General features: G+C 41.6%; 1 protein-coding gene across 3 annotated transcripts in view; it reads right to left on the reverse strand.

The window, feature by feature from the left end:
- Positions 1-469: 469 nt before the first annotated feature.
- Positions 470-26,656, reverse strand: part of LOC112250522 (leucine-rich repeat transmembrane protein FLRT2-like) — a 33,800-nt gene continuing 7,613 nt past the window's right edge. Inside the window, exons 1-2 of one of the 3 annotated variants that reach the window (XM_024420743.2) lie at positions 9,177-9,536; positions 470-6,454 (exon numbers count right to left, since the gene is read on the reverse strand). In XM_024420743.2, the coding sequence (XP_024276511.1) occupies positions 3,928-5,943 (2,016 nt within the window). In that variant the 5' untranslated portion in view covers positions 5,944-6,454; positions 9,177-9,536 and the 3' untranslated portion in view covers positions 470-3,927. The other 2 variants (XM_024420742.2, XM_024420741.2) reach the window with 2 other exon arrangements.

A 26,656-nucleotide genomic window follows, 5' to 3' on the forward strand; every position in this document is an offset into this window, starting at 1 on the left:
ATTTTTCTGAACTCTAAATTAGTCCTGACAATGCCATGACTAAGAAAAATCGTGAATAATGATGAGTGAGAAAGTTACAGAGGTTACAACAAAACACGCTAACCTCTCACCATTACCAATAACATGGGATGTTAGCATTTTTTTTTGAGGGGGGTATGATCTTTGCGACCCAACACGTTTGTAGTCACAAGCTTGATGTAGCCATTGTGTACTCGGAATATGCGACTAAAATACTAAACTGTTGACTACTTTAATACACCGTAAGTCAATTTGTCCAAATACATAAAGTGTGTTATTTTCTAAATGGTAAAACAGATATTTATGGTAATACTGTCACATTAAGTACAGAGCCAAACAAATAAAAAATGCTTCACTGTCCAAATAAATATGGAGGGGAGTGTTAATGATATGTTTCAATGGGCCTATAATCTTCTGACAGAAATGACAATGAATGATATCAAATCACATATCACATAATGGCTCTTTTATTTGCAAAAAGCTTAACTTCTATATTTACATTTTGTGCAAAAACATTTAAAGGTTTCAAGGACTTTACATCGTAAGTTAACCTCAAGGCACATACATGGGACAACAACAATATTTTATCATGAGAAAAGAAATGTAACTTTGGTTCCTAAGTAAGCATATTAGTTTATGTTGTTAAAGTCAAAACAACTCAATGTCGAAATGAAAAGCCATAATAGCCAAGAACCCCAAGCCAAATGACACGCATTGTTAATTTTCAGCATACTTTCTTCTGTCAAATGATACATGAACAAATAACCTGTCGTTGTTCATAGTATTTCCATTAATTCGACCCAGCAGCTGTAAGAGAAAATCTAATTACTTCAAACACCCATGAATTGTTTGCTGAAGACTTCTAGTTTTCTGAAGACTTTTAATGTTGGTCTACAAGGTGTAAATACGACTTAAAATGTATTCAATTTTATTCACTTGGGTGCTTATTTTGATTTGACCTCTCAGTGATTTAACATAATTATTCCAATGAGAATGAATGAGCTTAAAGGAAGTTACTATCAAAGCCTGAAACAGTAACAAACAGAGGTTGCAGTCTCTCTTTTTTTTCACTCTTTCTCCCTCTTTCTCTAATGTGTTCGGTCTAATTCCATTGGTCACGCCATTGCGTTTGTGTACTTTCTTCAAATGAGGGAGGGAATTTAGAGTAATGTACTGCCACAAACAAACAACAAGGCTTCTCAGTCACTTTGTATCATTACCCAGCACCACTCGAGGGCGTCGTTACGAATGAACAGGCTTTCATTAATTATGTGTTGGGTCTATTGCTGTCTGTCACTCGTAGTTTTTTCACCAATATGAAAATATGTGCTTTCCATACAGTAACTATTCAATTACTGTCATTGTCTCTTTCACAGTTTATAAATTGCTTCTTCTCTGAAAAAGTCCTTGAACAAACTAAGTGCAGTTAGCCGGTACAGTACTGCATAAAAGTAAGGCAATAAATGGACCTCTATCACTTCTTGGAACATTCTTTAATTTGGGGAAAAGTGTTGCAACAGGTTGGCCTGAAAGACTAACATTACATTTAAATCCTAATCACTAATGAAAATAAAGATACTTTGCTGTATGGGATTATTGTCAGACTGGCCGACTTTGCCACAGGCAGGTAGGATGAAGTGTTCAGTGGATACATAACCTGTTAAAGCACTACGGCCATGTAGCAGTGTGACCTTAGGTCAGTAAATGTTGGTGGGATGTTTTACATAACTTGCCATGTAGCAGTGTCAAACTGACCTTAGGTTAGTTTACGCCAGTGGGGTTTATTGGACGTAACTTCTAATGTGTATCAAACTGACTTCAGGTCAGCTTCCGCTGGTGGGGCTTTAACACAGGCTGATAAACAGATATGTGTACGTTCGTAGACAAAGTGGAGACACTTTGATAACCACAGAAGAGCAACTGTTATTTCTAAATGACACAAATGTATTTCTGATGTATGAATATAAATTTGACTCAAAACCCTATGAAAGCACACATGAAAGCTTAAGCATCAACGTGAATAATGGCATTATAGTGTCTATTGCGTCATAAGTTCCCTACCTACTATTTCTGGATCTACTAAAGGAGTTCTTACTAACGGCAGATGTGCACTGGCATGGCAATTCTTCAAAGAGAGACAACGTCCATTAACAGCCGAGCACAAAACGAGAGTTCCACCCTTAAAATGGTGTTTCCTATTGATACTTTCAAATTCTAGCCAAACCAATGCAATGTCGTGGTTTTACACTGTATTTAACCCAGTGACTTGGTGCCCTGTGAATGGTTAACTCTTGTCATTTGACCTTCCCCTCTCTCTCTCTCTCTCTCTCTCTCTCTCTCTCTCTCTCTCTCGCGCACTCTTCTCCCTCTCCCAGCTTGTGATTCGAACGGCCAAGTGAAAAATAACGTCTGCATATTTTCTCCCTTTTTCGGATGAGGATTATGAGCGGGGCAGAGGGGGGGGGGTGGATTCTTTGAACTCGGTCTGCAAAATAAAATCTTGTCAAAGCAAATAAAGTCTGAGTAAGACGTGCATAACAAAGACTCCTCAGTGGCACCAGGCATTCCTAACTGGGAGCCAACATTGTTTGGAATTGATGATGAATGTGTAGCTCGAACCAAACAATCAATTAATCAATAGAATAGTCAATCCCATGTAGACAATAAAACACATCACATGCTACAGTAGGAAAGTCCTTCTATCAACACATTGTAAAGCAGATAAACAGATAAACGCCTTGATTGTTTATTCTGATTCACTCAATTTTCATTTGAGTACTTAACAATAAAGGACTTAAGAAAGGCAGAGGAATGTATAACTGTGAGTGTATCTCCTCCACATTCATCATCACGGCAGACACCACCCGGCAAAGACAAGACACGCAACGCAACCTCATGGACCTCCGCCATGATAATATCTGTATCATTTAGCCGCTGAACAACAGAGCTGAGCACTGTTCAATTTAAATGATTCCATAAGTAGCTCCGCGACCATTAATACTCTAAACAATGCCATTTGAGAATGAGTAATGTAATGCATCTGAGGTAATGGACTCATGGGATGCTGGAGGTAAGGGATCTCTTAGACTACCTATACCTCGCTCTACTCTACACTGACTGAGAAAACATGCCCCCTAGTGGCCACAACTGGAGAGAAAAAACTCCTGTATCATTGGAGGCAAATCTATATCCAACAGTGGCGGTTTATCCCTCTCATCCCTACCACATTGAAAAGTGTTCACTTAGTCCTGTTAAGGTAGTCTTCCTCCCATCCCTTCCACATTCAAACGTGTTCACTTAGTCTTGTGAGGGCAAAAGGGGGTGTTGAAAAGTGTGCCCATTCCTCTGATGGGATTTCCACAAAAAGCTCATTTGAATGGCTGCTTACACTCTCTGTTGCATTAGGAAGTGCACTTTGATTCTTTAAAAAAAATACCACCAGTGCTTATTTTCCACTGCAGTCTAATCAGCAGTGTTAGTTTTCCCAGACCACTGTGTTATCTTAACTAGTGTTTCTGTGAGGGGGTGGCTCTGCACAAAGGCCATATTTTTGCTTCTGTGGTTAGCAAAGAATCCCAGCCCTCATAGCGCCCAACAACCCAAAAACCTGACAGACAGGACACCGTTCGTCAGAACCAACCCAGCGTGCCATATTGTACAAATTTCTATGTACAGACAATACTTGAGCAAAAACCACTTACTGTATTTAAATCCCGCTGATTAAAAAAAACATATGTATTCCTTTTTTTACTAAGAATAAAAAAGATTGCAGATAGAATTCCACATTATTGTCCACAGTATAAATTACATCGTAGACAGAACTTGGAAATATATATGGTACAGTATATTTAACTACTTTGTTGTTTCTTTCTGTCAGACAACCAGTGTGGGAATATCCTGTGAGAAGCATCACGTGTGGCAGAACTCGGTGCTGGGAACATTGCTGCTCTTGCAGTAGGCTATGCTATTGTCACTGAGGTGGCAGTCTCTGAAGCCGATGCCTCCGTTGGGTGTGTAGATGGGCTGAATCCTGAAATCCCCTTTCAAAAGTTGCTCATTGTTCAGCGAGACTATCTGAAAGCTGGTCTCAGTCATTTCCAGTATAGAGTTATCCTTTTTGGTACCTGCCTCGCAGTAGTCGTCTTTTCTCCTGCCCCGGTTGTATTTCCACTTGGACGACTCCGAGCGGCTCTTCTTGTGCATGTGCCAACAAAACAGGCTCAGCAGTATTACCAGGACGACCAGGACGGCCCCACCGATCACCCCGGCCAAAAGGAGGGTGGAGTGGGCGTCCTGTTGGGCTTGCTCTGACCCTGTGGCCTTGTTGTTATTGGAGTTGGATGAGGCCGACTTGGTCCTGGCCTCTGAGCATATTGTATCCTCACCTGGGCGGTAGGAGTTGAGGGTGTCCAGTACATACACACAGATCCGGTACACTGACTTGGGCTCCAGGTTGGTCAAGCTTAGCTTCCGCCTGTCCCCACTCAGCGTCCTCTCGCGGCTGACGTCGCTCATTAGGCTCTTGCCCATCTTGACCCAGGTCACCTTGTAGGCCGTAACGGTGAAGTAGGAAGCCCAGCTCACATCGATGCAGGAGGCGTTGACCACGTGGAAGGATATCTGTAGGGGATCCTCGTAAGGGGGCAGGGGTCCAGCGGGGTGGGGAGGCAGGGCAGGGGGAAGGGAGGGCGATGTGAGGTAAGAGGAGGATGTGGAGATGGGGATGGAAGTGGTCATGGCGGTGGTAAGGAAGGTGGTGGAGGCGGTGGTGGGGAGTTGGGGGTGTGGGGGCGTAGAGCGCAGGGTGGGCCAGAGGTCAGGCTGGAGGTCTGTCCCGCCTGAGCACTGGATAGCATCCAGGGTGAGTTCTCTGATTGCCATGCCGCGCACCCTCTCGGGGCTCTGGCACATGAACCCGCGCACGTTGATGGAGCCTGGCAGTGACTTGAGCCACACCACCACCCATTTGACAGTGCAGTCACAGCGCCACGGGTTGTTCCGAACGGTGAGCTGTCTGAGGCTGATGAGGCCGTCAAAGACCCCCTGTGTCAGTGTCTGCAACTGGTTGTTGGATATATCCAGTCTCTCGAGCCTCTGAAGGTCGGAGAAGGCCATCACTGGAATATGGTCCATCTGATTATCCTGCAGGCTGAGCTTGACCAGGGACTGGGTCGGGAGGAGGGGTGGGGGGAACGTCAGAGAGTTACGAGCCAGCGCCAGCTCCCGGAGGGTGGACAGCTCCTGGAACGTCCCCGGGGCCACGCCCTCGTCCGTCAACAAGTTCCCATCCAGCAATAGGCGTTGGAGTCGCGTCACGTTCTGAAACGCTTCCTCAGCGATGATGGCGATGCGGTTCTCGTCCAATCGCAGCTCCTTGAGGTCCTCCGGAAGACCAATGGGGACACTGCTCAGGTGGTTCTTGGTGAGGAAGAGCAGCTTGAGGCTGACGGCCTCCCGGAACGCCCCCTCCTCCACCCCCACGGTAGAGATGGAGTTATCATCCAGGTGGAGCTCCTCTAGGCGGGGAAGCTGGGCCAAGGCAGCCCTGGAGATGGTCTGGATGTTGTTCTCCTGCAGGTGGAGAACCCGGATGTTCTTGGGCAGGTTGAGAGGAAACTCATCCAGCTGGTTGCCGTAGAGAAACACTGTCTCCACGGAGGCCACATTGTGTAGTTCCCATGGGAACCCAGCGTTGTTGATCTGGTTGTTGTGGAGGTAGAGGATCTTGTAGCCCTCTGTCACCCCCAGAGGTACCGATGTCAGGCTCCGCTCGTTGCAGTAAACAAATGTTTTGTCGCAGCGGCACTCCTCCGGGCACGAGGCTGCGGGGCGGCTGAAGTGCAAGTTGAGGCTCAGGAGGACTGTCAACCAGAAACGCAGAAATGAACCCCAATTTTTATTCCACAGCCTGACCTGAAACTCCATAGTGGAAAAACAGAAGGAGGGGAACGGCCTCAAAAAGCAACACACAATAAAATGTATTAAAAAGGGAAAAGGTTTGAAGGCGATGAAGTAAATCCCCCAAAATAGTAGACAAAAATGAAAGTCCTCTAAAATAGTTTGATAATGCTCAGTTCACTTCTTCGCGGGGTGGTAGAACAGGAAGCCATAGGGTTAGGCTTAATCCCCCTGTAATTGGTTAGTCCTCAGCTTTAAGAGGAAAGAGTGTCGCATTAGGAAGAGCAGGTTCTCTGACTGAAGCTGACTCTGACTCCATCCATGCTGATATATTAGACCATGGCAGGGCTCCACAATCTCAGCTCCTCCTCAAAGCACAGGGCCAAGCCTGGGCCAATTTAATGCCAAGTCCCAGCTGAGAGCTACCGTGTCCGGGGCCTCCTTCTCTCCTCTCCTCGCCACACGCCCGTCAACGTCACACACTGCTGGTCCCCGCCCGGGGCAGCGTCCAGGTGGTGTGACATTTGGATCCAGAGACCTGTTCCACAAGACAAAAGAAAGGTGAGATAAATGGGGGTTCGGGGGGTTCGGGTCAGGGGTGGTCTGTTTCTCTCCGTGAGAAAAAAAGAGCTGTCTATAACTCACGTGCACACAAAGGCTGAAAAATGACTCTGTTTCACATACATATTCAGACCCATAAACACATAGATCGTAGGCACACACTCTCTCTCACACACACAATCATACTTAACCCGCACACAGATCCACACACACTGACACCTTTGAAATTTATGCACAGGCTATTTCTTTCAAAATTTCAGACCATCTGATAAAAATGCAGGAGCGCTCTAGCACATCCGGTTTAGCAGACATAAAGGGGCTTTCATTCCTTCCTCTCAGTCATAGAGGAGAGAATATAATAGCTGCTAGAACAGCATGGATATTCTGCGCTTTCTACAACAACAAGTCAATGCCTCAGTGCTGAACTACACGCTAATACACACATTGCAATTATTTTGAACTGTCTGAAACATAAATTAGACATAACGGAGACATAAAATGAGAAAAAGCAACATAAAGGAGATAAAAATACTGCCCGAAAGCAAAAAAATACTGCCTGAAAGACTTATTGGGCAGCCCTTTGACTTGTGTGAAAATAGTCTCTTCTTTTTCTCTGCCTTTGTTAGAGCAGACAGTGCTTTGAAGTTAGAGCTGATAAACACATTGTGCTTACAGTAGACAGAGAGAGGTGTTGTTTTGCCTCTTAAGGTGCACCATGCACATTACATAAGTAGGCCAGACAAACCACCAACCATCTCCAGCACATATACATGATATAAGGCACCGCAAAAATGAAATGAAAGGGGAGTGTGTGGGGTGGGGGATGTATAGTGGGACGTTATACCAATCCCAGAGTGACAAACACAGCCTGTCAAATGGAATGGGATTGGAAAATAATTTAGCTCCTCCACCTGCGATAAATGATCGATACTGGACTATTTCTCAAAATGGTTTAGAGGTTTAGCGTGGGCACAAGGCCACCCAGTTACAGTAAGGCCTCAGCTCCCCACATCCCAGTATTTGAGTTGCCCATCAAGCATGTTCTATCCAGAAGATTGAAAGATACTGCTTGTCACCGGTGCTTTTAACTTAACAGGAACACTGCACATGTCAATGCTCAAGAGGCCCATACATTTAATAAATAATGGGTTTGATGGTCTGAGGGCGTAGGTCATATAGGATAGGAGGTACGGGCATAGGGGGAGATTAAGGTTATCTGCAATTATAGGTTGCTCTATAGCCTGATGAGTGGTGAGATGTGGCACCACTGCTACTTATAAGGATGAAGCAAAACAATATGAAATACATCTGTGATCTACTTTTCTAAATTGAAAAGAGCTTCATTTAATCAAATAAGCTTCAGGGGAAATAAGGAGATACCACAAGCTGCAATAAATGTGCTGCCACAGCAAAAACATCTCAAATGATTATAGCTGCATAAATAAAGACTGTGGACATTGGAATGAATTGTGGAGTAAAAATACATCTCAGCAAGGCGAAACAAAATTTTCCTATGGACACAATAAAGTTGGCCTTGCATGTATCCAAATCCAAAAACGACATGGACAGAGAGCAAGGTGTATGTGTGAACAGATAAAATAACGTTTTTCGGTTGAGGCCAGGTTCAATCCGATTAGGACTGGATTAAACGACAGAAACGCAATTAAAAGTTTTTAAAAGGATAGGCTATTTAAAAGGCGATAAGAAGCGGATCAGGTGTAGGCTACTTCAAAGGCAGCCCAGCGAGTGGTGTTCAATTGAATGAATTATTACAAAAGGGATTGAGAGCCGTGCTGAGCATTGAGATTGCAAATGCAAACGGAGGCTTTGCTTTTCTCTGAAGAAAAACAAAAATCTAAAGCAATGTGCTTTGTAGCTAAGCATTGATCTTTGACATCTAATAATGGATTGATAAATAAACGATAGAAAACGAACTGAGAATTTACAAATTGACCATATTTCCTTTAGAGATAGCAGAGTGTTGTGAGGAGAATAGAATATATTAGGCAGCAGTTTGGCTGGGAATAAAATTAGCACCATAGCTCTTAACAATGGCAGTGCATCTATGTATATATATATCCATAATAAATCACATCTAGTTCAATCTACTCATACAGCCTAGAACTCTAAACTATAAACTATTTAAATAAGTTGTAGTATAGTTGTTTATATAGCCTTTATGCTGCTATTAAACATTTGGGCTACTGTAGCCTACCTTAGACGAGGCTTTATCCATATTCATTGTATGCCCCTTTACCATGTTCAACTCTTTTCTTTATCCTTCATGCAATCCTAGAATATGACCGTGCGCAATGATCCAGCGCCATTCGGTATTGTTTGTGCAAATCGCTTCCAAGCGCCATGCCACCCGTGGGTCTACCGGACAGCATGCTGCCTGAGTCGGGGAACAATCTTCTGCTCTGTCCGCACTTTTCTGAAATTCCGGGGCATGCAGCTCAACCTATGACTACACTGAGCTCAGCCCGCCTCAAAACCTTGGGCAATGCATTCGAGCGGGAGAGTGGGACTATATGGACCAGAGGCAGCACCGACTTCTCTCGAAACAGTGAACACGCACTTGCCAAGGTATCCGGGTTGTTTTGGGGACGATAAACTTGCCTTCTATGCTCGGAATCCCAGAGAGATGTTTGCTAAAATGAATTCCGTTGATAGTGATGTGTGTGCAGTGCACCGCTCACCTCTGTCTTGCGCTCTCTCTCTCTCGCTCTCTTCTCTCCCTCTCCCATCGTCGCTCAGGTCCCTCCTACCCTACCCTTCCCTGAATAAAGAATGCGTCTCCCGGTGCAGCTCGGAGAGAGATGGCTAGGAGCCACGTACTGCTCCTCCCAACACTGCTGCCCTCATACTTCCTCTGTTATCAGGGAATTTCAACTTTCTTGTTTTTCTGGAGAACTTTATATTCAGCCTACGCATTTGTCACTATATATTTTTCCTATACACAATAGTTTATTAGCAATGGTCCAAAACACAACGACTAGACTGACCTGGATAAAGTAGCCTACATTTCCATGCTCACTTCACATTTCTATTCGGTTTTCAGGACGGCAGACCTCTATGCTTAATTCTGTCTACATTTACAGGCAAAAGTTTGGACACACCTACTCATTCGAGGGTTTTTCTTTATTTTGCCTATGTTCTACATTGTACATTAATATTGAAGACATCAAAACTATGAAATAACAAATATGGAATCATGTAGTAACCAAAATAGTGTTAATTAAATCAACATACATTTTAGATTTTAGATTCTTCAAAGTAGCCACCCTTTGCCTTGATGACAGCTTTGCACACCCTTTCATGCTCATTTTAAAGTTATCAAGTGTGGCCTACAGTTTGCGATTCATATATTTTTTTTATTGAAAGTGAATAATTCTGGTAAACACATTCTAAACCGCTCTGGTGACAACACTTTTTGCCTCATCTCCATTCATCCACATGGCTATTGGATGCCCAAAAACCTATTCAAGTCAATAAATGCATTTATAAAATGTTTAAAAAAGATGTATTATTTGCTCACTAGCCAACTAGATTGCTGGCTACAGTGGGCCACTTTGTAGGCTAACTCAACTGAGCAGCTATTTAGCTAACTAGGTAGCTGACTTTACACCTGTTTAGCTAGAGTTCTTGATGAATGATTGTAAATTAAAAACAAAAATTGCAGCTCTGGCTGTCAGTAAAGGGAAAGTGTAGGCTACTGGATTGGGCAAGTCATTTTGTGAGAGGACATTATGAAAAAATGTAAATGGACCGGGTGTCCATTTGATTAATTGTTCAGCAGTCTTATGGCTTGGGAGTAGGAGCCTTTTGGTCCTAGACTTGGCACACTTTCTGTGCAGTAACAGAGAGAACAGTCTATGACTACGACAATGTTTTGGGCCTTCCTCTGACACAGCCTATTATATGGCCCTGGATGGTGGGAAGCTTGGCCCCAGTGATGTACTGGGCCGTATGCACTACCCTCTGTAGCGCCTTATGGTTGGATCCTATATGCCATGGGTTATATGTGTAGGTTTAGCCTTGTTAGCAAACATTGTATAAAAACATATGGTTAAACATCACACAAAATGTATAAATCTATTACAATTGGAGCAGGCCTGCTGTAGATCTGCTGGGTGTGCAGGGTTCTGTTTCAACCCAGCAATAACACACCTGATTCAACTTATCGAGTTGATGCTCGGCTGGAATAGAAGTCTGCTCACCCAGTAGATCACGGATCGTTTGGCCACCGTTGTTGTGGAGTTTTATTTTTCCACCTGAAAAGATGCTTCAGTAATAATTGCTTACTTGTTACTACTCAATTATCTATTGTTGTTTAGACTAAGTTATCTAATCTTTACATGAGTTATCTTTTTTTGTACATTTTGAAGTATTGATTCTTTAAATATGAAGTGTTTAAACTTGTTTTATTTCTTAAGCTATTATTCAAAATGAACTGGTGTCAGTGTTGATTAATGACTAATCACAACCCTGCAATAAAAAGGGTTCTGTCGCTGTGTTGTTTTCTCAAATTAACATTTTATTTTTGTCTAGCTGTAAGATGTCCAATCGTTTTATTTGATTTTTACGCTCTCTCTGTATATTTATTTTTTAATCTAAACTCTTACTGACAGTTGTGGCTGCTTTACTTGATGTATTGTTGTCTCTACCTTCTTGCACTTCGTGCTGTTGTCTGTGCCCAATAATATTTGTACCATGTTTTGTGCTGTTGTGTTGCTGCCATGCTATGTTGTTACTGGCCTATGGGCACCCGTCAGCTGAGGCAGAGAATAGCTAAACTCACACATTTACATGTAGAGAATGTACATGTTCTTAATGTAGAATGATACCAGTAGACAATGTATGTAAGGCAAACCTTACACCAGATTTTGTACATGCTTTTAAAGTGCTGACATATACAATCGTTTAGTGCAAATCCAACTTTGTAATTTAGTTTGAAAAATAAAAAATGAGGTTAATTTTATTTTATTTCAATAATATTTGCAATGTTACTTGCAAAAAGGTTGCAGTTGTTCAATAGGTAGACAGTATATCATTTCTCTATGTGTCACTGACCTTGGATAAGCTAGCACAACTAACCTTTCAGGTCAATAATATGCTGTTTTTATTTTTAAAAATGTTGGCTTTAGAATTGTGAGAGAAATTGAACTAGCTAGTAGCTAGCTGGTTATACCTAGCAGCATACAAAGTTAGCAGACATTTCTCAAAACAAACCTCTTTGCGGCTAGCTACATCTTGTCCCTCATGCTAGCCTTACAGCCAAATATCACTTCTGAAATGTAAAAAATAAAAAATAAAAAATATTGATATGGCCATTTCTCTGCCCTTGCTGCAGATTTAGCTAGTCTCAAAATAGCAGAGAAATGCCATGAAAACCAGAATGCTGCTGTGTTTTGTCACCAGTGCTTGCTGACATTTTTAGTCCTAACGCAATGTTGCGCCTACGGCACTAATGCGATGTGCACCTTTGGAGCTCCGCCCAAGCAAGAAAAGTCAACTCGAAGCCAGCAGATGGCGATTCCATTGGTTTTCTGTATTATCGACTCTCCATGAGACAATTTTGTGAGATTCATTCTGCCTTTCATGTTTCATTTTGTCAGCAACATCCCAAAGATGGACTGCTTTGCCATGTCCTGTCCACAAAATGTTATTTATCCATAAATCACACAACTGTACACAGCATGAATTATATATTAGACATGAAGAATGCAGGGGAAAATAGACCATTTTAATTTGCATGTTTTGCAGCATAATTCCAGTGGATGGAAATTGGCATGATGGAGTTGTACATTGTTAATGTTGTAATTAACTATAGTAGCTGGAAACGGCAGATGTAAAATATTTCTCTAAAGTCAAGAAAAGTTTTTACAGTTGTTTGAAATAATGTTTAATGTATATTTGTGTATGCCAGTGTTAATACCAGTTTACTTTTAGCTACTTTTGAGCTACCATGCCCATCTGTGTGTATTAAGGCGTGGATCAGCTTTAATATTGTAAATAGATTTTGGCCTCTATCAATGTCATTGTCTGCATCATTTCCAATCCCCCATATATATATATTTAAAATAATATATATATATATACACACTACCGTGTACTGCTCCCTTAATAGAACAGCGCAAACTGGCCTAACCAGAATAGAAAGAGGAGTGGGAGACCATCGTGCACAACTGAGCAAGAGGACAAGTACATTAGAGTGACTAGTTTGAGAAACAGATGCCACACAAGTCCTCAACTGGCAGCTTCATTAAATAGTACCCGCAAAACACCAGTCTCAACATCAACAGTGAATAGGCGACTCCGGGATTCTGGCCTTCTAGGCAGAGTTCCTCTGTCCAGTGTCTGTGTTCTTTTGCCCATCTTAATCTTTTATTTTTCTTGGCCAGTCTGAGAAGGTTTTTCTTTGCAAGTCTGTCTAGAAGGCCAGCATACAGGAGTCGCCTCTTCACTGTTGACGTTGAGACTAGTGGTTTGCGGGTACTTTTTAATGAAGCTGCCAGTTGAGGACTTGTGAGGCGTCTGTTTCTCAAACTAGACACTCTAATGTACTTGTCTTCTTGCTCAGTTGTGCTCCGGGCCCTCCCACTCCTCTCTCTATTCTGGATAGAGCCAGTTTGCGCCTTTCTGTGAAGGGAGTAGTACACAGCCTTGTACGAGATCTTCAGTTTCTTGGCAATTTCTCGCATGGAATAGCCTACATTTCTATTATTTGTTATTTGTTTCTGGCCATTTTGATTCTGTAATCGAACCCACAAATGCTGATGCTCCAGATACTCAACTAATCAAAAGAAGGCCAGTTTTATTGCTTCTTTAATCAGCCCAAATGTTTTCAGCTGTGCTAACATAATTGCAAAATGGTTTCATAATGATCAATTTGCCTTTACAATTGATAAACATGGATTAGCCAACACAACGTGCCATTTGAACACAGGAGTGATGGTTGCTGATAATGGGCCTCTGTACGCCTATGTAGATATTTCATGAAAAATCAGCCGTTTCCAGCTACAACAGTCATTTACAACATTAACAATGTCTGATGAATTTGATGTTATGTTCAGGGACAAAATATAGAATTTCTTTCAAAAACAAGGTAATTTCTAAGTGGCTCCAAACTTTTGAACAGTAGTGTATGTATGTATATTTTTTCCTCTAACCTTACCATCCCTACCCTAATTGGAGTAAACTAATGGACAACAGCACTTACAGTAGGTTTCTACTTCAATCTTATACATACTATATACATTTTATGGACACAGTATATTTTACATTAGTTAACTTTTGTTTGTTTTTAGTCCGGTCCTTCAGCTATCCTCAACCCCTCCCATCTATCTCTGAAGACCATCCAGTTGTGATTTCTATTTGCCATATATTTTTCACTGTGCTCTGATGTTTCACAAAAGTTTTGAATCTTTCTATTCTCATAGGTTTTACAGATTATAAATGAAAGATAAACATTTTTGCTAAGAGTTTTATTACAGTATATTATTGATTGATTGACTTTTTAGATCACCCAGCAGTGCTATTTGCAGAGTTAACTCCATTTGAATGTTGCAATTCTTCAGCCATTCCTGACCCTGTGACCAAAAACAAGCTACACATGGACAGTAGCAAAACAAATGATCTAATGATTCTGTCTCTTTTAAGCAACATCTGCAGAGGTGGGATGGTTGTATCCCCCATATATATATTTTTTTGTTATTGGTTGCAAGAGTTTTGTATGATCACTTAAAATTGAAAAACTTGAAGTTTTGTATCCAGAGTCATTTTGTGTGTCAGTTCATAAGCCATGTGCCAGGTACATTGTAAATCTCTTCCCAACTATTTTGCAATCTGTATGGCACAGCTGTCAATTTTTGGTCCTTAATTAAACTGGCAAACTTTTTTATTTATCACAATTTTCTTTAACCAATTTTGGTACTTTTTGCAGAGCTGACAGTGTCACGAATACCACCGAAGTTGGCTCCCCTTCCTGTCCGGGTGGCGCTCAGCGGTCGTCGTCGCCGGTCTACTAGCTGCCACTGATTCCTTTTTCCTTTTCGTTTGTTTTTGTCTAATTGTTTTCACCTGTTCCTTGTTGGGGTTTTGGGATGGGTGTTATTTAAGTTAGTTTAGCCTGCTGGTGTTTGTGCGGGCTTGTTGTTATAGTTACGTTTGTGGTTATCGTTGTCTTTTGGGTTTTTGCTGTCCGGGTTTTGTAACTAAGGTTTTGGGTTTGTTTTGCACCTGTGTTTAGGGCTTCACCCATGTTTGAACCGGTTACTTTGTAGAGGACATTAAAGCGTTGTTCCCCATTTACTTTTGCTCTCTGTGTCTGACTCCACACCCATCACTCACCCACTGTTACAGACAGATTAGTTTCTTACTTTCTCCCTCTTACACTTACCTCTTCCATTTTTGCTGCAATTCGGTTTTTTGTCATTTTGGATAGAGCAGACATTTCAGTATATTTTTGTTAGCTGCATGTGCAACATAACTCCTCCAGTCCTATTTATGATATAGTTTACAAAAGATTATACCGTAATCTTATATTTTACTTTAAACATAATATTTGAAGTCATGTTTGTTCTGTCTTTTCTGGAGGAATAAACTGAAATTGCAAGCAACTTTCTAAAAATAGAGATGTTTCAGAGATGATTTCATTTCCAAATATCCGAAAGTGAGAGGTTGTAATCTGAATAAAGGTAAAAATGGCCATTCTTGAACACGGGGTGAACCATTCTTGAACACGGGGTGATCCATTCTTGAACACGGGGTGATCCATTCTTGAACACGGGGTGATCCATTCTTGAACACGGGGTGAACCATTCTTGAACACGGGGTGATCCATTCTTGAACACGGGGTGAACCATTCTTGAACATTTCTTGAACACGGGGTGAACCATTCTTGAACACGGGGTGATCCATTCTTGCTAATCTGCTAAAAAACCAGTTTGGATTTGACTATAGCTTTTGTATGACTGAAGCCTTTACTGAGAGTTCTAATGCATTAACCTCTTAATAGTTAAGAATTTCTTCCCTCCAAATTCATATAAATAGGCCTGTTTAATTTGTGTGGGTTTGATGAGTAGGATTTATTGGTGTAGTGTGGTGGTCCAATCATTATTACTTTCAAAGTTGAATTTTTGACAGATTGTGATTTCAATTTCCAATGCAACACAGTACCTTTCACAGGGAGAAAACATCTCTAATCTGGGGAAATCTCCTAAACCTAAAGTATTTCCATTCCTCTTGGCAGCTTTTAGTTCTTGAAGACAGATGGAGGAGGTCCAGTGAACCCCCACACACATCCTTTTATTGTTCTTTATAGGCTAATCATCATTGACTACCTGAACCTGCTTAACCTGCTGATATTGTGTTTCACTTCTGTTTAACTTTGATACTTTCAATCCCCGTCACTCTGTGTACCACACTGTGACCCTTAACACAGGTACTAATATCAAGCTGCGTGTCCACAGAACCTAACCGCAAACTTCCTGATATTCGACTGAAGGTTTCTGTTCCATTTGAAATGCAGAAGATTTAAGACAAACAATGCAGCAGATGGAGAATATTTACCATAATAGGCAGAGAAAGTAACTTTGTGACAAAACTTCATCCCCCTCAGGTCTCCTCCTTCATCTTTACACACTCCTCTCTGGAATTGTCTCCAATACCACTGTGCATCTCTCAGTGACAGAATAGCATAGAGCCTAACTGGGTTGTGGGTCATGTTGACCACACGTTATAATCTCAACACTGGGAGAAACGCCGAACAGTGTTTCTAAGCTTACAGTTGATTAATTACATTTTTCCTTAATCATTTTTATGCATGTCAATTATAAATCTACCATTGTTACATTTTTACGGCACAACTCCCACCAAAGAAAAAGCCCCATTTTCAACAGTCAACCGCCGTATCAGTTGTTGACTGTGTTTCCGTCGATGTACTGCAGGTGTTATATAGGCGCTCCATTAAATGAAATAAAGAGAAACCTGTAAAGCTTACAGTTCCTTTTAAGAGAATAAAGCTGCTTGTCAAACTGTTGGGCGGGAGGAAGGAGGAGGCAGGGCTCAAACAACCTGGTAGTCAATTCATCAGGAGCTCAGCTCTCACATGGACATGATGTGAATTATGGGGGAGTATAAATGGTAGCCGTAGACCCTTATTGAAGGCTTCCCTGTGATAATGTCACACCGGAGAAACAGACTGACTGATAACAAGCTGGTCCCTGTAGTAGCCTACTGCAGAGAGAGGGCAGAAAGGGAGGGAGAGTGGGGGTAGACAGACAGACAGAGGGAGAGAGAGAGAGAGAGAGAGAGAGAGAGAGAGTGAAACGGAACGACAGGGCGAGAAATAGATATTCTCTAGAGATAGAGAATAAACAGATTGACAGAGAGAATGATATAGAAAGAAAGATGAAGAGAGAGAAAGAGCGATGCCAGGAACAGGTCTTTGGGTCACGCAAAGGATGGGCCTTATCCTACCTCCAATCCCTCCGGATTTCTTTCTGTTTGAAGTCACATCTGGGGTGAATTTCCCCTCCTGAGCTGAATGGAGAGGAAGTCTTAGTCTAGCTGTTCATAGCCTGGATGTGGATTTGAGCTAGCACCTACCTCCCAGGCTATAGCTCTCTCTCTGAGTCTCTGCCTGCCTGCTGTTGTCCAGACCTCACCTCTCAGTATGTCTGCATGATGGACACATGGCTGGCTACTACTGCCTGAAAGATCTGCTGACATCATATGGCTCAGCTCTCATAGGGCCAGGAGTTGTTCCTGTCTTTGTGCAACAAGCTCTCACAGTCTCACTGCAGAATTAGACGTTCAGCCACATTCTCCAAATGTTGAATTTTGAAGTGTTTTTGCCACCCTGAGTTGACTTCTGCTGCTTTGTGTCACTCCATTTCTACAAAGGTCAACTTTTTAAGATAAAGGTTAAGTTTAGCCACTCCTTCCGAATGGTTAAGGTAAGGGTTACGGTTTGGGTTAAAAGAAATGTGTCCACGACTGGGATTGAACACGCAACCTTCTGATCCTCAGCCATGGGATTCCAACTATCCTACATCCCCATCCTTAGTGCCCTATCAAAACCCAAGCCTACTTGATAGGAATCGCACTCACTGTTTCCCCTAGTATAATTTCGACATCAACCTTGAACAATCTACCTGCTTTGTGAACTGACCATAAAAAAAACTCTGGACCCAAAAAGCCAGTTGCCCTGGCATGGTCAAATAAGATAGGCTATAGTCTGGAAATAGAAGGTATCTTTGACAAATAGTGTTTATTTTTGGATTGCCTTACCTGTCCAAAGATTTATTCACTAATTCACAACCCAGAGTTTACCTCTATATTAATACATTTCCCCATCAGACCTGTGTTCAAACTATTTCAATGATTTGATTTACTTTCACTTCACATAGATTTCAAAGTAAGTATTTGGATATATATAAAACAAATTACATTACTTCAATATTGTAAAGTATTTGGAAATACCCTATGAAAAGTATTTAAAGGTATTTGAAAATATGCAGATAGGTATATTTTAATGTCCAAATATTTAAACAGTCCCATGCATTTAGAAACAAGTACAAGTCAAAAAGTAGGCTATTTATAGGAAAATATTTGGAAATACTTCAAATAAAAATGATTGATTCGGCACCACATCATTTGAAAATATTGAATAGACAAATACTTAAATACTCATGTCTTTGAACCCAGGTCTGTTCTCTATATTTAGATTTCAATGTGTTTGCATTCTCGTGATGAGTTGATTCATTATTGCATTGACTCCTAATTAGGGGAGGGTGGAGAAAGACCCTGCGACATCAATTAAACTAGTGATTTAATTTGTGTGTCCAAAATCACTGCTTGCTTCTCTCCCGAGAGTATCCCCAGAGGATGTCTGTAGCATGGAGTGTGTGTGTGTGTGCATGCGTGTGCACGTGTGTCTGTGTGCACATCCTAATTATAGTTCTAGTCTTCTGTGTCTTGGGTTTTCTACTCAGCATGACCCAGTAACAGTAGATTAGTTGCCCGATTTTTAATGTGCTAATTCGCTTGTGTAGGGTTGTAACTGTTCTAAGACTGATTGAAAAGATAAAGTACATTTCTCAGGATACCGTATGGGGCTGCATTGTGGGGCTTCTTATTGTTCTTCGCAATCTAACTCTTCCCTCCAACAATACAGGACTTTGGGTAGCCCTGTCCTGCAGTCAAATTACCTATTGCCCTCATGGGTGGAAAATTATTAATATTTGACATAATTTCATAATGAATTAACAATTTAAATAAAGACGCTGAAAGTCCAGTGTTTCGTTATGTATATAAAGTGTAATATTGGGATGCAAATTCTTTTTTGCAGATTACATATTTATCTTTTGATTAGAACAGTGGTGATTTCAGTATTTACATCTTGGTGGTGAAAATAATGTATAATAATAATAATAAAAAAATGTATGCATTCCAGCAAAGCCACTACACAACACTTAACAATACATTAATTGCACTGTAACGGTGACAAACGGTGACCACAAACTGTTAGGGCCTACTGTACATAAAGATATCCCAACACTTTACCACTGCTACACCTGGCTATCAGCGGAGTCTTGTCTGGTAGCGAAACAGTTCATTCCGCCTCATTTACTACTTAAAAAAAAAATATAGCTGATATGGCTGAATAGTTGAAACAAATGTGATTTCTACTGACAATTGACATAAGGGGACGACGAGCGGATAAGAGGCAATCCGTAATTTTGATTAAGACATTAATGAGCGAGCTAAGACGGACGTTGTCAATATAATTTGAAATGTACAGTGACAGTATTCTCCCTGTACACCAAGTCAGAACCGTAGGATAAATAACAGGGTCATACGAGCAGACAATGAAAGCTCTTACAATATTCGATGATTACATTTCTCTAAAACAGGCTATAGGCTACATGTGCACGTGCACCACCAAGTCAAAACAGTAGAAAAAATTAAGAGCGGTAAAATGGACCAAATTATTAGCGTGAGGCATGTGGTCTACTAACATCTTACTACCCAACATACACTTCGTATTACTTTCTTAGCTGCAGTACACATATCTCTCTGGCATAGTACATCATTTATGCAGCAGCATACAATACATTTTTGAACTCACCTTGTGCTGTGCTCACTTCCTTCCAAACCACTCATTGTTGAATTTGCGATTTTCAAATTGTTGTGTAATGTTTATGTCTAATGGCCGATGAGCACCAATACAATTGATCAATAATTTCTCTTCATATGACAAAGATTTGCTAGTGACTTGATTCAAAATGATGAGTGCTAGCTAAGATTTTGAAAGTATGATGTTGACATGATCAGTCCAATCAAAGCTACTGTACATATAACGTGATTTGACATTTTATCTGTGGCCAATGTCCTTGAGACTTCTTGGATGGGCACTTCCAATGAATCGCTATGTCAGCACCCAAAGAGCTTGAATTTTTGAAGTCTCCCCTTAGACTTCACGGTGACGTCGTTTCCCCATGAGTGACAGAACACTGAGCCATTCACGGCCAATGCTCTGTATTTTCTGCTGGCTTGCTGCACCACCACAGAAAGCACTGAGCTGGCTTACTCAAGAAAACATAAAAGAGATCATGTTTGTATGCGGCTTTATTAACTCAATGATATATATTTTTTTTTACATTGTTTGCAAACTGATATTTAACACGTATTAATGCCAAAATAACAAGTAAAACAGGCAAGACTCCCCAAAATGTATTTATTGTTTATTATTTTTTGCTAAAAATGTGGGGCATTGGATGAGAATATTTGTTTTAAATCTCATAGTGCAGGATTTTGATACAACACAAACGTAATCCACAGTATTTGTGAAATTAGGATAGTTATATTCTATACGTTTACCTCCCTAGAACCTGTTTAGTAGCTGGTATTTCCTAGATGAGTTAATGATATGTAATATCTCATTCTTTGTTCACGAGACCTTTACCGCCTTCTCCCAACTCCCTACTGAACAAGATTACCGAGATGTGCAAATAAAATATTTACCCCATATAGCTTTCGCTAAGGCAATAGCCCTCACATACCAATCTGTACCATCTGGTCACTGTGGTTTTCGCATTTACCATTTTCTACCCCTTAGCTTTCACTTACTGCCACAGTGAGAGTCTTCCCATTTGAAAATAGTCTCGCAAACATCCTCAGGCGGTCTCCTATGGATCTCTAACATCAGAAGATTAGAAGCACTACACTACCCAGTTGCTGTTGGGACAAGGCTGGTGAATCACACAGCGCCTTCAGAACATGTGCTGCCCTCTTCCAGGTTTATATTAGGTAACACTTTTTGGGGGGATAGTAGATTTTGGGGTTGTTGATATCCTACAGACTAGCTACAGACAATCAGTAACATTTCAACTAAGTATCTACTAACCTTAGCTCTAGCCCTAACCCTTAATCCTAACCCTAAAATAAACCCATTCCCTAAAACGTATTCTAAACAATAACCTCAGCTGCTTATCAGCAGATAGTATGCATCCGGACTATCCAAATAAAGTGTGACCTTCTGTTATTATATTTCTGTATTAGTGTACTCTTTCCAGAGGGAAAGAGGGAGAGGAAGAGGGCAGAGTGAGAGATGGAGAGTAACGGAAGAGGAGTAGGGAGAGAAGGAGGGAATGGGGTTTGTGTGAGTGAGTGATTATGTAAGATCTATCGATTTAAAAGGATCCCCTTTCGTCCCTCATCCTTCACAGGGCTGCGGTGCCCCAAAAGATAACTCTTTTAACTATCTTTCTCTCTACACCCACCTCTCTCATCTCCCATTTCTCATCTCTCACTCTCTTTCTCTCATCCCTCTCTCGCAGGTGGAACAGGGCCCAACCCTGGTGCCTGCCACCCTGTGCAGATTAATTGAAGCATAGCGCTGTAAATTAATCACATATGGCTAATATCTCTCCTCTCAGCTTTGCAGGGAGCGTGCCAGAATCACCTCGCTCTATTCTTCCGGGAGTCAGTCAGCGGTGACTCAGGCCACTCCAAAAAAAATGACAAAATAAATTAAAAATGGTATTGTAGCAAAGTTCAGTAGCTGGAGTCCCGCTATATAATTCAGGACTTCATTTTGTATTACTCGGGACCTCCGGTCCATTCTCTCTCTCGCCGTTCATAATGCAAAACTCCAGATTCATTTCCTTGTTCCAGGTAAGTAAAAAACAGTGGGGAAACCTGTCCGATTGCATTAAGATAAATTGAGTGATCATAGTTTTAGTTTCATGAGTTATTTTTAAGGGCCACTGCCCAAAACAACACTTTACTGAGGAAGTGGAAGACGGCTGGACAACTGGTCATCATTAAGGGTTAATGGAAAGTGAAATATGTTCATGAAAGTGCAATAAGAGATGATCGAAGACTAAGCAACACAAGGAACTTTGCAATGCAGTGGCAGCAATGATAATACCATTAGTATGTTGTTACAGTTGTGTAGGGTTAAGGTAAACACAAAGCAACAACGTACTGATTTTCCTCTCAGATACTCAATGTAATCTTGTCAATGATACGGACTGTCAACTCTTTGGAGGTTTAAACTCTCTCCCTTTTTTACTTCCAGTCATGGGTTTGATTTGTTGCTCCTAGATTAAATTGCAGAGATTTGCGATAGGACAATATTCCTATAACTAAGGTCTGATATCAACAGTCTTATAACTCATAAGAACATTGCTTTCATACGAAGTTCCAGTGCACTGTTGGTGCCCCTTATCGTCTGGCTGATCAACAGTATTCATTGACTTGCCAAAGGCCCTGATTGCATGGTTAGAAATTCATGTGGTAGATGTATTGGCTTTGATATGAATGTTATGTGGTTTTGCCCATGGGGGCAGTTCCATTAGTTAGATTTTCCATCTGTTCGAAGCAAGACTGAACTCTTTAGCTTTGTCACATTTCATTTTCTTTCCGAACTTAAAGCTGCAATATGTAACTTTTTGGACAACCAGACCAAATTCACATAGAACTTTGAGTTCTATATCGGTCATTCTCATTGCAAGCAAGTCTAAGAAGAGATTTGTTCTATGGTTTTCGCTATTTCTATGCTTCCCGTTCTTCCGTTTTGTACACCAGCTTCAAACAGCTGGAAATACAATATTTTTGATATTTCCAAGTGTTTTAGATTATACAATGATTCTCTACACGTCTGCTTGTTTTGTCACAAACTGAAATTAGGCGAACTATTCGAATTTTAGCAAACAGGAAATTGTGGAGCAATTTCTGCATATTGACATTCGTCAAGGAATTTTTTTTACTTTCTAAACCGATGTTTCTAGTTTGTGCCTTGAAATGCTTTCGCTATTGAATCCTATATCTAGGAGTACGATGCTAAGAAAATTCATGCATCAATTCCATGTTCTTGTACACCAAAAGGAGCGGAGACTATGTTGTGTTATATTTAGATGCAGCAGCATCCTTGTTCTGCGTGGTGTATTTACTGCTAGTACTGTGTACTATTGTGATCTGTCAGAAAGAAGAAAAAAAACATTCTTAGAACCCTGAGAACAAGAATCAGATTTTGTTGTATGGATGTGCCATTCAGCCCACGTGTTCTATGCAATGTTTCGCCACATACAGCAAGCAAGCCTGGTTCTGATTAAACACAATCTTGATGTGTGTAGTGCATATACTAAGCGCCATGTCCTCCCTGCTGTGCGTGTGCACACACTGCCCACACACACATTTGTCATGCCGAACTACTTGTTGAGACTGTTGTTATGATTAATGTGGTGGTTTAGGGTGGCTTTAGCGTGATCACTGCACTGTCAAAGCGGTGTGTGTAATTTTGCTGTGCATGCCGCAGTTTTGCTGAACCACATTCACATTAACAGCAGGCACGAGGAAAACAAACTGAAAAAAAGGGCAAAGACAAACTCATTTAAACCGCAGGTCGGTAGGTTTGCGTCCGCGAAACGGTGCAGTGGTATTCCCACAAACAGTGAACCCCTTTGTTCTCCCCACGACCTTAGATCCGACACTTTTATTTGACATCGAGGTCTGTCCTGCCCAACAACTGTTGTTAAAGCATCTAAAGTCCCCTTAAGACACGGATATGTCTGCAGTGTGAGATTATGACTGTAATAAAACAACCTTGGCTCTGTTTCCCTGAGAAATCAAAAACAATAGTCAACACGTGTGAGGCATGTCAAAAATTCCCCCGGCGTTATTCGAAACTGTTATGGCAGGTAGGAGTGTTGGATCGAATCAATCCCTGAGTTGACAAGGTACAAATCTGTTGTTCTGCCCTGAGCGAGGCAGTTAACCCACTGAAGACACATGTCAGTTGAATATATCCCCCTTTCCCCCAATTAGAGTGAGCAGGTATTTCTCATGAGTATCTGTTTTCTCCTGGGCGTCCAGTGACTTTGAGGTGAAAAGCCTGGGATTGGTAGTCAGAACAGGGGAATGCTCTAGATGTGCACATGGAAGTGTTTTAGAGATATTTTGTGGGGGAGGCAGTTTGCCAGAGAGATGTAGGATCAAACAATGTCCTCTTAAATGTATCTTTTGGAAGGAGAGTGTTAGCACATTCCTCTCTAGCTATCTGTGCATGTCTGGACTTTGTTGGGGGAACGGTAACTGTCGTGTGGCACAGGGGTTGTGTTAGAAAACCCACCTCAGGACTTGAGCGTTGGCTTCGGTCCAGTTCAACTGATTGGCTAACAAGAATAGCTTATAAATGGAGCCCTTTATGCTGTCTTCACATACACACGCATGCAAGAATGGAACGCCCCATTCACATCCCAAATTTGCAGTCCGTTGCGTACAACATTGGATGTTAAGCCAATTATATTATATGACTGTAGCCTCACGTTTTAATTCGGAAAAGTTTCTTGTGATGGTCATGACATTTGTTTATGAGGTGTAGCTACACCATCTTCAACCTAGCCTAGCTTTTAATTAGTTAGCTATCATTAGCTGCTCTGTGTGAACTAGCTTGACTTGCTAGAAACTAAGAGAAAGAAGTTGAGAGAAAAGTAACTCAATTAAACCGGTTTTATTATCACCTGAAACATTGTTTCAGGTGAGTGCTATCTCTGACAAGAGACAGGCTCTCTTCCATCTTGCCTTATGAAACCCTATGCTCATCCGACCAGTAGAGGAACGAGATTACGTGAAAAGGAAGTATGGCCAACTGAATTGTGTCAGTTTGGGTATGGGTCATAAGCTCACAAACGCAGGCACGCATGCGTGCACACAGGTAATCACTCATTCACATGCACGCGTACAGACACACACACAGATGAGTGCTAAGACACACACTTGCGCACACACGCACGCACGCACACACACACACACACACACCACTGCCTACAGGTGTCAGAGAAAGTAGTGCTTTCAACTCCCCAGCATTCATCAGAGCACTTCAGAAACACAGTCAGTTATTACTCTTACAGAGAGGAATCCAAGCTGAACTATGCCAAGAATAGGGAGAGGTGGGGGGAGAGAGAGAGAGATCACAATGGTGATAGGGAGGAGGAGAGACCTGTCACTTCTCTTGCTGGAGTTTTTCTTGGCTTCTACACTGGATACAAGGCAGGGTGAGGTAGAGCAAACAGAACCGCCACTGAGCGTGCCCAGTTGAGCCTACTAATCTCACAACGCACTCCGACCTATCCGGCTCACTGACAGCATTTAATTACAAACAGCCTAGTGTCAGGCACACACACACACACCGAGTGTCAGGTAATTCCTTGCTCTCCCTCTCTCACACTTCCCCTTCCCAGGCAGCAATTACACCCGTTCGCTCTTGTCAATGCAGCAGCGTTTTTTTTCTTCCTGCTCTGCGTAGCCAAACATCTACCCCTACCCTCCCTCCCTCCTCTGTCACCCCCAAGTAGAACAAAGGCCAACTGCTCCATTACTCACTTGTTCAGTTTAACTCAACAATGAGAGCCTATAGTATTGGCTCTGTTGAAGCTAACATAATACAGTAATTCTACACCGAGAAGTTGATAGATCTAGGATCAGGTTCCCTTTCACAAGTAGTTCATTGGTCTATTAAGGTTTAAAGCACATAATTGACCTTCTGTGTCATGAGCTGATCAGTGTCTCAAGGCATGTTGATTGAGAATACGCTCTTTTGCGGAAAAACGCCCTCGGGAAGACCATGAAATCATCTACTGGATTAGTATCAGGTGAACGGGAATTCATTTAACTGAGATCAATCAGCAGTGTTTTCTCTGGTTTCAGAGAAGATACATTCTGAATGCAAACAATACCTGTTTTCTTACCAGATAAAGAAGTTGTACAAAAAAAAAACTATAAAGCCTAGATTAATAAAAGCATTTCCTGTCACTAGACAATCAGCTTTTAAAACAACACAACAATTAGTTTGATATAGCTGTCATTCAGCCGTTTACAGTAAATTGCATAGTAAAGTATGGCTTCAGTCGAGGATACACAGTAGGCCTATAGAATAGTGCCATAGCATAGGGCCTGATTAATGAAAATATACATTTCAACAGGGATCCTTTCTGTGGTCATTAAAGGATTTTATAAAAGCTACTTGTCATCTCCTTAATACTCACAGTACTTACTGGGGAAAAAAGCCTGACTTTATTCTTCCCTAGCGTTGTTTACCGAGCCAGCCAGAGCCGATAAATACCAAAGAATAACTTCACCCTCAAACTCTCCCTCTTTACCCACAGCCAATTTCCTCCAATGGAGGCGATTCTTTTTGCTGGGCTTATTGAGGCGGATGCCACTCTGGCTTTTACACTGTGGAGTGAAAATGAGGGATTTCTAATGACTGTGCACTCTGATAGTCTTCCAACGGAACAGGGTCCAAGGCCGCTCACTCCGGAGCTCTAACTCAGCACAACTCATCAACAGCCACATAACTCTCCCTACTCTCCACCAGGCCATAGTAGAATGCCAGAGAATGGAAGGAAAACCGAGCTGCTCGCTGTACTCTACGAGTGTTAGCAGATGGAGAGAGTTAATGCGAGTCTGTAACAGAAAAATATGTGGCGTACTCGGCCAAAACCCTAAAGCTTATTATATCTCATTATGGAGATTTCTGTTGTGACAGCAGGAGAATGTTCAGGTTGTTGATATGGCTTCTTCTTTTTTCTTGGCTGTGAACATCTGCAGAGAAAAACTGTGGTGGTGTCGGATGCATCGGAGAAGAAAAACACACTACCTTGCATAC

This window comes from Oncorhynchus tshawytscha, linkage group LG05, assembly GCF_018296145.1.
Source record: "Oncorhynchus tshawytscha isolate Ot180627B linkage group LG05, Otsh_v2.0, whole genome shotgun sequence".
Classification (NCBI taxonomy): domain Eukaryota; kingdom Metazoa; phylum Chordata; class Actinopteri; order Salmoniformes; family Salmonidae; genus Oncorhynchus; species Oncorhynchus tshawytscha.